Below are 12,501 nucleotides of genomic sequence, written 5' to 3'. Positions count from 1 at the left end.
TTCTTGTTAATTAACTCTTTCTCCTAGACACATATTGTTCCTTTCAGAGAGCCGTGGCCTAGGCTAATGGCCATATTTACTGGGCTGGGACTGTCCAGGTGACAGGAATAACCTTTGATGTTCTTTTTTAGGTGTTTACCTTGCTGTGGATCGCTGACTGGATGGTGCATCATTTCTGGAGGAAAGGAAAGGACCCAGATAGCTTCTCCATCCCCTATCTGACGGCACTGGGTGATCTGCTCGGGACAGCCTTGTTGGCCTTAAGTTTTCATTTTCTCTGGCTTATTGGAGATCGAGATGGAGATGTTGGGGACTAATAAATCCTACAAGCTACTCTCAAGTAACCAAGAAGGAAAACACAAGACAACCACTTATGACTCTTTTTCACAATTTTTAATTCGATAGTTTGACTTCTGCCAGGGTAATCTTCAGTTGGCCCTGATTCCATTAAATGGCCTTAACACTTTTTTTTTTTTTTAAGGAATTTATGTTGAAATGAGAATGAACAGTATTTGTGCTGCTTTTCATAGAATAAATGATAATTTGACATAGACATAGACACAAGCTCAAACTCTGAAACTGATTAACTAGAAAGGAATATAGGATGTTTACAGTGAATAATTTTAGAACCAGAGACGTAGCTGAAATGTACTGTCTTACTGTGTAACTTATAATGCCAAGAGTTCTGGTTTCATCTTTCTTGTCTCACAGATGTATTTGTTCTGCAAAGCAGACTTTAAAATGAAAGGGGCCCAAGCAACCTTGTTTTAATTATGCCCACCTCTCTGCCAGCTGAGGACCCATTTACCAATTTGTTTGCTCCTAACCTGACCTCAATATGTTCTACTGAGTATGAGATAAACTCACTTTTATCTGCTTGTATGAATTTCTCTGTGCCAATGCTAATTTTATTTCAACCTTGAAAGTTCTCTGCAGGCTACCCTTTAAACACAGAATTGCCTTTAGTGAAAGCAGTGGGTCATTTTTGATGATTGATTTATTGAAAGAAGGTTGATCTTTTTCAGAAGACTTACTAGTCCAAAATGCTGCACTACATTTGTAGATCAAGATGGTGTGAGAAATTGTGTGTGTGTGCGGCGTGTGAAAGAGAGACAGAAGCTGTTGATGGAGTGCTGACTCTTGGCTTGCTGATGGCAAAGACCACAGTGGGATATTAGCATTCTGTAGTTATTCTTTTAGCACATTTTACTGACATGCTTTTTGTCATGTGGTGTAAAAATTTTGCTCTTGCCCAGAATATAGTATTTGTTAGCTACATTATAATTAATACTTCCCTCATAATTTTTTTAAAAGGTACCATTTAATATAATCAAGATATCATCAGATTTAGAATGAACAAATGGTTCATTTGTTCTTCTTAAGAGGTCTGTTGAAACTTGCAGACTTGCCATTTTGAAGGAGGAGCTGGTGGTTTACTTCAGTTATTGGTCCTGCCTGTCTGCACAGGCTCACGTCTGCATGGGACACTATCAGGTACACTGCTGTGTTTCTCAAATATTTTCCTAAAACTCTGATCTGTATTCCAAACACTTGACCAACATCTTAGTTATTCAATAGGTAAGCATTGTTTATGTTACATATATTTTGAAGAATACAGTGGAATCTCTCAAGATCGTCAGATATTTAATAATCTGAGTGATAAAGGGAAGAAGAAATGCACATTGACTTTGATCATCATGGTTTAAATTGTGAGTTAGTGTTAACATTATATAAATAGTAGGTTGTTTGTATATATATTGAGGGAAGTGTTATCAAGCTCTTTAAAATAAAGGGACTGTGGTTTAGAGGTATATATTTTGCTTATTTTAAAACTTTTAATTATTCCATTCTTCTGCCTTATAATGAAGTTGTAAAGCAGAGAACTGAACTAATTATAGGATTTCTCCTTTGGAGATTTATAATATCATGTAGTGAACATTCTGCAAAATTTTTTGTTTAAAAAAATGCGTAATTTCTTTGATTTTGTTATAAAGCACTTGTAAATTATTTGTATTTGGGCTGTATAATTCATAAGTATTTATACTTCCCAATGATTTCTGTTTTCATTTTTTTACCTAAAAAATGCACAGCAAATCACATTTTTTAAGTATTTACCAACAGCTTTAGTTCATTACATATTCCAAAGCACATTCAAATACATCATGTTATTTAGTTCTCACAACAGTACATGTGAAATAGGTCAGTTAGGTATTCCTATCTCTATTTTACAGCAGAAGGAAACAAAAATCAGCCAAGTTACCTTTTTAATGTTGCACAGCTACAAAGGGCCCCAAATTGTGAATTAGTCTAGATCGTCAATCTCCTAAGCCAGTTCTTTTTCTGTGACCCTCCAAATGTACCAAGTGTATACAACTTGTCAACTATGAGGAAATCAACCACAGAAACAAGATCTTCTAAAGTAGAATAGAGTATTGCTACATCTTTCCAACTTCAGACAGGGAAATCTTCATTTAATATATCTTACTGGTAAATGTAGCTAATTCTAAAATTATTCATGTTCCTAAGACCAAGGAAATCAAAGATAAACGAAAATGTTAGAAGAAAGAACAATGCCTTATTTCATAGAATATTTAATTGCCTTCCCAAATCTAGCCGTTTTCCATAGATGCTAATAAATAACTAGAATGACTGATTTGAGTTGTGTCCTCTTTCTTTTTTGCTACCCAATCTTTGTTACAGCAACAAACTGTCTAAAAGACATGAAATGGGGAAAAAAATAAAGACTTGGAAAAATCAGAAGAGAATGTATATGAGCATACTAAATTTATGAGCATAATAAATTGGGCTCTGACCATACATAGACCTCCACTTTACTGCTTTACCACTTTTTCACTTTTAAGTACTGTTTTCACTATTCAGTTTACATTTCTTGGCCCATCAATTTGTACATCCTCAACTATCTCCTTCATTCCTGTTGGACAGCTCTGGTTAAATACAGTCAGCTGAATTAATTTATAAAACATTTAAATTCTTTTAATTTTTTTTTACTGTTTTTTGAAAGCCTTTACATAAGTATAGAACGAATAAGATAATTTTGCCTACCCACAAAATGCATTTATTATAGTTGTATGTAAAGCAAATTAACAAAGTTTATTTTTATACCACATAAGTTTGCTTTCTGAACTTCCTCCTCTCACTAATTTATCAGGCACTTTATTTAAACACGGATAATCTTTTCAAAGACTTTATTTTTGCCCACCAATCGCTTTTTATTCTTTAAGAAATAAAGTCTCTTAGAACCTAATAAAATAGAAACTGTTAGTAATGTGTCTTCTGGGAGACACTGAAAATTCTATGGCATAGACTATCAATGATGTAGCCAAATGAAGTACGTTTTTAGGGGTCTTTCAGTAATTGGGTTTCCTTGCCTTTTAATACAGCTCTTGTATAGCATACCCATTTATAATTGGCATCTGCCATCTCTGAATTGTTGTAAACTCAAATAATAAAATTTAAGACATATTTACCCAGCCTTGTTGTACTTACTTCTTGATAAACTAGATGAACATTGAGCCTTGTAGAACTCACCCAGAAGAGAATGTATATATGTTGTTTATGAGCATAATAAATTGGCCTCTGACCATACATAGACCTCTACTTTACTGTTTTACCACTTTTCACTCTTAAGTACTGTTTTCACTATTCAGTTTACATTTCTTGGCCCATCAATTTGTACATCCTCAACTATCTCCTTCATTCCTGATGGACAGCTCTGGTTAAATACAGCTCTCTGCCGATGCTTTCCCTGCACTTGAACAGCTGAGCATGGTTCATGAAGAACACACAACAGATCTATAAATTCATAACCTCAGACGTCAAGCTAACCCTCAGCGGCCCAGAAGCCTCCTGTATTTCTCTAATAACTTCACTCTTTGAGAGATCAGGCTTTTGTCCCTACCACTCTACTGAAAGTATACCTGTTGAGGTCACCAAAGATCTCCATGTTGCAAATCTAGTGCTTAATTCTCAGTAAGAATCCTCATGTTGTTGTTGTTCAGTCACTAAGTCGTGTCTGACTCTTTGTGACCCCATGGACTGACCCCAATCAGGCTCCCCTGTCCTTCACTATCTCCCAGAGCTTGCTGAAACTCATGTCCATTGAGTTGGTGATGCTATCTAACCATCTTATCCTCTGCCACCCCCTTCTCCTAAATAACGTGTTATTTAGTTCTCACAACAGTACATGTCAAATAGGTCAGATAGGTATTCCCATCATCAGGGTCTTTTCCAACGAGTTGGTTCTTCATATCAGGTGGCCAAATTATTGGAGCTTCAGCTTCACTATCAGTCCTTCCAGTGAATATTCAGAGTTGATTTCCTTATCTTCATCTTAGTTTCTAAAGGTATTTGACAGAATCTCCTCCTTTCTTGAAATACTTTCTTTACTTGACTTATTTTTTTTTTTAAAAATCTGCTTTTGCTTTCCTTTCTGCATTGCTGGAAGCCTCATCTTCATCTTGCTGGTGGTTCCTCCACCTCTTAACCTCTAAGCGTTGGAATGCTCTGCAGCTCGGTTTTTATTACCATTTCTCTATTTTTTATCCCTAGGTGACCTTGCCTGATTGTTTCAAATGACATCTGTACCTATTATTCCTAAAGAAATTTTTAAAATGCCTACAGACAAATGAAAATTAAAACACCACAATCCAAAACCTATTGATGTAGCAAAAGCAGCTCTAAGAGGAAAGTTTATAGCAATACAGTCTTACCTCAGGATACAAGAAAAATCTCAAGTAAACCACCTCACCAAACACAAAGCAAAGTAGAGAAAAAAGAACAAACAAAATCAGAAGTTTGTAGAAGGAAGGAAATCATAAAGATCAGAGCAGAATAAACAGATGAAGAAAAATAATGAAAATGATCAATGAAACTAAAAGCTGGTTCTTTGAAAAGATAAACAAGACTGATAAACCCTCAGGCAGAGACTCGTCAAGGAAAAAAAGGAAAGGACTCAATAAAAATGAATAAGGAGAAGTTACCATGGATACCACAGAAATACAAAGGCTCCTGAGAGACTATTACAAGCAACTATATGCCAAAAAAATGGACAACCTGGAAGAAATAGACAAATACTTACTTAGAAAGATACAATCTCTCAAGACTGAACCAGGAAGAAATAGAAAATATGAACAGATCAATCAGAAGAACTGAAACTAAAAACTACCAACAAACAAAATCTAGGACTTGATGGCTTCTCTAAATCAAACATTTAGAGAAAAGTTAACACCTGTCCTTCTGAAACTTCTGAAATACCTATCCTCTCCAAAAAATTGCAGAGGAAGGAACACTCCCAAACTCAATCAATGAGGCCACCATCACCCTGATACCAAAATCAGACAAAGATACCACCAAAAAAAAAAAAAAAAATAGGCCAGTATCACTGATGAACATAGAGGCAAAAAATCTTCAATAAAATAGAGCAAACTGAATCTAACAATACATTAAAACGATCACACACAATGAGCAAGTGGGACTCATCCCAGGGATGAAAGGATGCTTCACTACATGCAGACCGATGTGATACGCCACATTAACAAACTGAAGAATAGAAATCATATCATCTCAATAGGTGGAGGAAAAGCTTTTTGACAAAATTCAACATCCATTTATGATAAAGACTTGTTAGAAGGTGGGCATAGAAGAAACCTCATATTATTTCATGTTGGTCTTAGCAAAGAAGCATTTTGCTGTGATGGAATAAACACATTGATTTTGTGTGTCATAAGAGAGGTTAGAATGTCTTCCGAGTCCCAAGGCTGCATCATGTTTCCTAAGAGTACTATAGAACAAACATCTTCAACTCATTGGGCTGTCTTTTGAGTAGTAGGAGTTCTTCATATATAAATTTTCTATGAGATTTGAGCTTAGCAAATATTGGAGAAATTGCCAATTTTATTTTTTAATCTAAATTTAAAAAATTTTATTGAGATATATTTGACATGACATTCTATTAGTTTCTGGTTGTTATATAGCACAATAATTCCATATATGTATATATTATAAAAACGATCACCCCAATAAGTCTAGTTACTATCTGTACCCACACTTAGTTACAATTTTTTCTCCTGATGACTAGAACTTTTAAGGCTCATCTTGTTCATTTCCTGCCCAGTCTTAGAATTAGCAATTTCTCCAAGGAGCCCTCGTTCCTTTTATTGGAAAAGAGTATTAGAAACCACTCTCTAGGCACTAGGTGTATTCATTGCTACTGGGAAGTGGTTGCTTCCAGGCCCTCTCAGCTAAGAGAGCAGGGAAACGTGTGTATGCTAACCTATGCATCTACATATACATGTAAATATTTCTATATGTTGCCATCTATATATTAAGATAAACATGAGCTCATACTGATGTCTCGATCTCTGTTACTGTGAGGGTTATTCTAGCCTCTTCTCTTGCTTATCCATAAATTCCAACAATGAGAAGCCTGGCTCACCATCTGCTATGTATTTACTTAATTGTTCAGTTCCAATACACATGTGTTGGGGTATCAGAATTGTTAACACACACCAGTGTTCTTGCCTGGAGAATCCCCATGGATAGAGGAACCTGGAGGGCTGCATTCCCTGGAGTCGCAAAGAGTTGGACTCGACTGAGTGACTAAGCACAGCAGAACAGGGCAGAAGACCTAACTGACTCAACTTGGATCTGGGGGCATCCAGTCAGCCGAGGCCAATAAAGTCAGGAAAGTGAAAGTGAAGTTGCTCAGTCGTGTCCAACTCTTTGTGACCCCATAGACTGTAGCCTACCAGGCCCCTCTGTCCATGGGATTTTCCAGGCAATAGTACTGGAGTGGATTGTCATTTCCTTCTCCAGGGGATCTTCCCAACCCAGGGCTCGAACCCCGGTCTCCCACGTTGTAGACAGACACTTTACCATCTGAGCCACCAGGGAAGCCCACCAGGTTCTTTGGTCCATGGGATTCTCCAGGCATGAATACTGGAGTGGGTTGCCATTTCCTTCTCCAGGGGATCTTCCTGACCCAGGGATCGAACCCAGGTCTCCTGCATTGTAGGCAGACGCTTTACCATCTGAGCTACCAGGGAAGCCCAATAAAGTCAGGGGTCCCAGGTAATTGGTTGCCTGTATAAGCCCTCTTAGAGGGCAGAGGAGAGAACTGGCATCTCTAGGGTATACAACAAGCCAACCTTCACATCCCAGGTAAGGTGACCTGAAAAGTTATTTTATCAACTGCTAAGATCAGATCAGGAAGCGACCTTTTCCTTATACTGTGTGTGACTATAACTTGGTACTTTAGGAAGTAAAAGTTGCAAGGTAAACTTATATAACATAGAGATCAAAGAGCCTAAAAATAGCCTGCTACACACAGAATATGCATAGAAAACACTTGGATTTTTTTTTAAATGGTAAATCTCCAGTTGTCCCTAGGAAGTAGGATATTCTTAGATTGAATACAGCAACTTTCTTTTCCCCTCATATCAAAAGAAGTTTCTATCAGGTAAATCCACAGAGACTGGAAACAGCTGCAGGAATGAGAAGTAAATGGATTCAGTTTAAATCTTGGTCAAGTTAACCTGTATTCCGTGAGAAACTCTGGGCCCAGGGCTGTGCTAATATTAAAATAGCATTTGAGTTCAGTCTACTTCATGGTGGGCTTCCCAGGTGGTGCTAGTGGCAAAGAACCTGTCTGCCAATGCAAGAGACTTAAGAGAGACAGTCGGGAGGATCCCCTGGAGGAGGAAATGGCAACTCCAGCATACTTGCCCTGGACAGAGGAGCCTGGCAGGCTACAGTTGACGGGGTCACAAATAGTCGGACACAACTGAAGCGACTTTGCACGCATGCACTATTTCGTAGTGATGGTAAAACTAAAGGCTTGAAAGGTGATTTCCTGTTTTGCTTTTTGTTATTCTGTTTCTCCGCAAAGGCAGTAGTCAGGTAGCTTTGAGATGTAGATTTCCTCTGTCTTGCCTTTCTCCTCCTCTTGGTGAATCAACCGCTGATTGTTCTATCAGTGCTGGGGTGTTAGTGTCATACCCAGTGTGAGTGGGTGCACTGATGTGAGTGTGTGTGTGTGTGAAACCATTAAGGCATTAGAGAATCAAAGCACAAGTAAAAAACAAACAAACAAACAAACAAAAAAACCACATGCTTTTCAATGAATGTATATATCATGTATTATCTGTTCATCTGCTACAGCAACAAAAGCCCCTGTTCAAATGATGACCTTTTGAGAGGAACTATTTAACAAACCTTAGGTAATACTAGGGCCTCCCTGGTGGCTCAGATGGTAAAGAATCTTCCACAATGCAGGAGACCTGAGTTGGATCCCTGGGTTGGGAAGATTCAAACAGTTGTGTACTGTTTGTAACTGTCAAATCTGGACTTGATGCTATGATTTGCACATGATGGTATACATCATATATGATCATATACATCATATAAGGCACCAAGAAAGTAGCTTAAACTGCTTAAAGTGAAAGTTAGTGGCTCAGTTGTGTCCAACTCTTTGCGACCCCATGGACTGTAGCTCATCAGGCTCCTATGTCCATGGAATTCTCCAGGCAAGAATACTGGAGTGTGTTGCCATGCCCTCCTCCAGGGAATCTTCCCAACCCAGGGATCCAACTCAGGTCTCCTGCATTGTGGAAGATTCTTTACCATCTGAGCCACCAGGGAGGCCCTAGTATTACCTAAGGTTTGTTAAATAGTTCCTCTCAAAAGGTCATCATTTGAACAGGGGCTTTTGTTGCTGTAGCAGATGAACAGATAATACATGATATATACATTCATTGAAAAGCATGTGGTTTTTTTTTTGTTTGTTTGTTTGTTTTTTACTTGTGCTTTGATTCTCTAATGCCTTAATGGTTTCTGCTAATAGCATTTTGGAAATTGAATATAACAAAATGTGAGATGCCTAGCTCATGATAGATGCTAATTGGATTTGGCACAATCTTGTGATTTCGTATAGCTTAATAGTAAAGAGACAGTTTTTATAGGGCTCCAATGCAAGCTGATCTAGACCATGAGTGGAGTTAATGAGTTTTCACTATACACCATATGTGAAGCCACTCCTGCTGTTAGTGCTGAGGAGATTTCCAAGGATGAAACGAGGTACTTACCACTCTTAGTAAATAATCTCTGAAGGGGTCAAAGATGTATATATAAGAAAATTCACAGCAGTTGTTGATAAGAGTAAAAACTGTAAACAAACTAGATGTCCAACAATAGAGGAAAGGTTTAAAAATTATGGCACCCAATTTGCAAAATATATGTAAAATATACATCATCATATATGATCATATTTTCCCCAAACATTTAATGACATGGGGGAAATTTTCACAATATAAGTGAAAACTCAGGATATATGCAGTTTGATCTTATTGTGGATTGTCTTCTACCAACCCTCACCTAGAGATTAAGGAGAAGCAAAGAAGCAACTTGAGTTTACCAATTTTCCTGGTAAATTAAGGCAAGGAAACTATAACACAGCCCAGGCAGGGAGGAATAAATACTGCAGGAAGGAAATGAAGTCTTACAAAGGTCAGGCCTATGATTTCAGAGCTTGTTTTAGGAAAACAGCATCAGCACTCACATTTATCCATATCCTTAGGGTCTCCATGTCAACCCCAGTGAATTGGAGTACTGGCCACTGAGATCCCGGCTCACTGCTGCCCCTGGTGGAGTCAAAAGAAACTGCAGGGAGTACAGCTACTGGTGGTCTTAGAAGGTGAAATTTGCAAGACAGGAGCAAGTCTTAGTGAGCTTGTTGTTTCTACAGGGATGAGTGGCAGGCATTGTGCTCTGGGGGAAAAGGAGCAGGCCGGGGAGGCCACTGGAAGAAGAGAGAAATGGAGAGAATTCGGATGTAAGTGAAGTCCGTGTGGCACAGACCTGTAGGCCTAGCCAGTGTTTCTCACTACTGCATATGAGTCACTTGAGTGCCTGAAAAAGCATGGATACCTCTACCCAACTAACTGAGTCAGCTGTGGCTCCTACGCACCTCACAGCCCTGGTACAAAAGGCAAGAGTGGGCCAGTACCAGTCCAGTAAACCAGTATGCAACTAGTCAACTCCTCCTCTCCCAAATTGAGTATGATGTTGCTGCAGCCATTGAGTCAGTTATCAAAGGACATGCTTCAGGGAAAAGGTCATTGGAGAGGCTGGTCTCCTGTCTTATCTTGTGTGAGCCATAACAACCCCCTTGCTGTCGATTGCTGAATATCAGGGGGCATCAAGTGAAGGCCCCAACTTTCACCAGACATGCTCTGGGGACAGAATGAGTAGGGGCCTGCTGCAGGACTCACAGTGACTTTGAGCAAGAGGATGGGGGTGGGGGTCGGAGGGTGGGAGAAAGATAAACCCATGTATGATGTGTACCTAATGCATTTTTATAAAACTGGAAAGAAACACATCAAAATAACATTGGTTATAGTGAGATTTCCGATGCTTTTCTTTTCTCTTTGTGTTTCTCTATATTTCTAAAATTTTCTATAGGGAACATGTATGACTATTACTGTATTTTTAGAAAGTTGTATGTCCTACAAAAAAAGCAATCCTGGACTTCCAAAAGTATGTTTTAAATGGGGTTTTCAAGTGAAATTTGTGTTTGGAGTATTCACTTGACTCTAGTGATTATGACAGAGAGTATCATAGATGTTTGTATTGTCCTCATCATCAGCTTACTCTCATCACTATCAGTTAATACCAAGTTGACATTTTCACAGGATAGTGATTTAAGGACTTCTTGCACTCTTTCAAGGTGAGCAACTGACCCCTTCTGTGTGCACTTGTCAGGATCATATAGGACAAGAACTCTTAACTGCATTTCCTAGGCTTCCAAAACCTCTATCAAACATGTATTGGGCAAAATATAACTTGTTCTATCGAGAATTACACACCATGATATCTTCTTAAGCTCTGCTGCTGCTGCTAAGTCGCTTCAGTCGTGTCTGACTCTGTGCCACCCCAGACATGGCAGCCCACCAGGCTCCCCTGTCCCTGGGATTCTCCAGGCAAGAACACTGGAGTGGGTTGCCATTTCCTTCTCGAATGCATGAAAGTGAAAAGTGAAAGTGAAGTTGTTCAGTTATGTCTGACTCCTAGCGACCCCATGGACTGCAGCCCACCAGGCTCCTCCATCCATGGGATTTGCCAGGCAAGAGTACTGGAGTGGGTTGCCATTGCCTTCTCCATCTTAAGCTCTAGCGTGCAATAAAATATATCAACTAAAACTTTAGTTACTCTGTTCCACCCTGCTCTCGATCAGATTATTGGAGTAAGCTGTCCTTTGGAGCCAACCATCTCAACCACATCCATTGAAATGTGCCATCAGAAGTAAGATGGTGCCCTCAAGTCTATTAACAGTGTTGTTCAGTTGCTCAGGATTTTGAGCATTACTTAGCTAGCATGTGCTGTTGTTCAGTCCCTCAGTTGTGTCCAGCTATTTGTGACCCCACTGTCTGCAGCACATCAGGCTTTCCTGTCCTTCACCACCTCCCGGAGTTTGCTCACACTCATACCCATGGAGTCGGTGATGCCATCCAACCATCTCATCCTCTGTCATTCCCTTTTCCTCCTATCTTCTATCTTTCCCAGCATCAGGGATACACGCCCATGAAAGTAAAGGGACATTTTGGGCCCACTTAATTTGGTAAATGGAGATGATTTGATTAGCTGGAGAAGATCTTGACTCATAAAACTGCTAACTCAAGTTACAAAAGTTCTTCTTCAAACGGTTCTGAAGGATAGAAGTCTAAGTCACTTTTCTTTCATCTGTCACCTTTGTGAGCAGGAAACACCAGTAGGGTTGATTTTGAGTTTTAATTCAAAGATTCTGAAGCACTTCACATGAAGGCATTTCAATTTTTTGGTCACTTAATCCAGAAGGTCAAATAAATGCAGGACAAGAAAAATGTGGTTAAGTCCTCAGAGGAATCAGCACATTAATCATGTTTGTGCATGTGTGCTCAATTGTGTCCTACACTTTGCAACTCCATGGAACGTACCCTGCCAGGCTCCTCTGTTCGTGGAATTTTCCAGGCAAGAATACTGGAGTGGGTTGCCACTTCCTACTCCAGGGGATTAACCATCCTGCAGGAATTTAAAACTATTCTGTGTAGGCTCATGGGTATAAATAACACCAAAATTGGACATCATACATAAGTCACTGAGGCTATTTAACACAGTTATTGACTATACAAAGCTCTGACCTGTGGATTAGGCAGTCTCACAGTTAATTAGGGAATGTAATTAGCAAGCGTTTATTGGATTTCATTATGGGCTCCAGAGCAGACTGGTATGGGGAACGCCTTGGTAGATATTTTCAGACGAATACCTAAGTGAGCATCATTTCAATGTCTGAAGTGGATAAAGATGTGTTTTCAGATATAGATTCAGTGTCCCATGGGGTCACAGAGTAGGACACAGCTGAGCAACTATCACCTTCACCAAGCTAAGTTCTCATCACACCTTCCTCCCCACCTCTCTCCCATCATCAATGGCTTCGTCTTCCTCCACCAC

The 12,501-nt window shown here is 39.2% G+C and overlaps 1 protein-coding gene across 4 annotated transcripts in view; it reads left to right on the top strand.

Annotated features, from left to right (window-relative positions):
- The window catches only part of SLC41A2 (solute carrier family 41 member 2), a 148,530-nt gene extending 145,043 nt beyond the window's left edge, over positions 1 to 3,487 (top strand). For all 4 annotated transcript variants that reach the window (XM_069585215.1, XM_069585216.1, XM_069585218.1 and 1 more), the window contains one exon: positions 132 to 3,487. In XM_069585215.1, coding sequence (XP_069441316.1) covers positions 132 to 317 — 186 coding nt within the window. In that variant the 3' untranslated portion in view covers positions 318 to 3,487. The remainder of the gene's footprint in view (positions 1 to 131) is intronic.
- Positions 3,488 to 12,501: the final 9,014 nt, after the last annotated feature.

This window comes from Ovis canadensis, chromosome 3 (assembly GCF_042477335.2).
Source record: "Ovis canadensis isolate MfBH-ARS-UI-01 breed Bighorn chromosome 3, ARS-UI_OviCan_v2, whole genome shotgun sequence".
NCBI classification, from domain to species: domain Eukaryota; kingdom Metazoa; phylum Chordata; class Mammalia; order Artiodactyla; family Bovidae; genus Ovis; species Ovis canadensis.
Note: the sequence above shows the minus strand (reverse complement) of the source record. Positions and strands in the feature narration are given on the sequence as shown.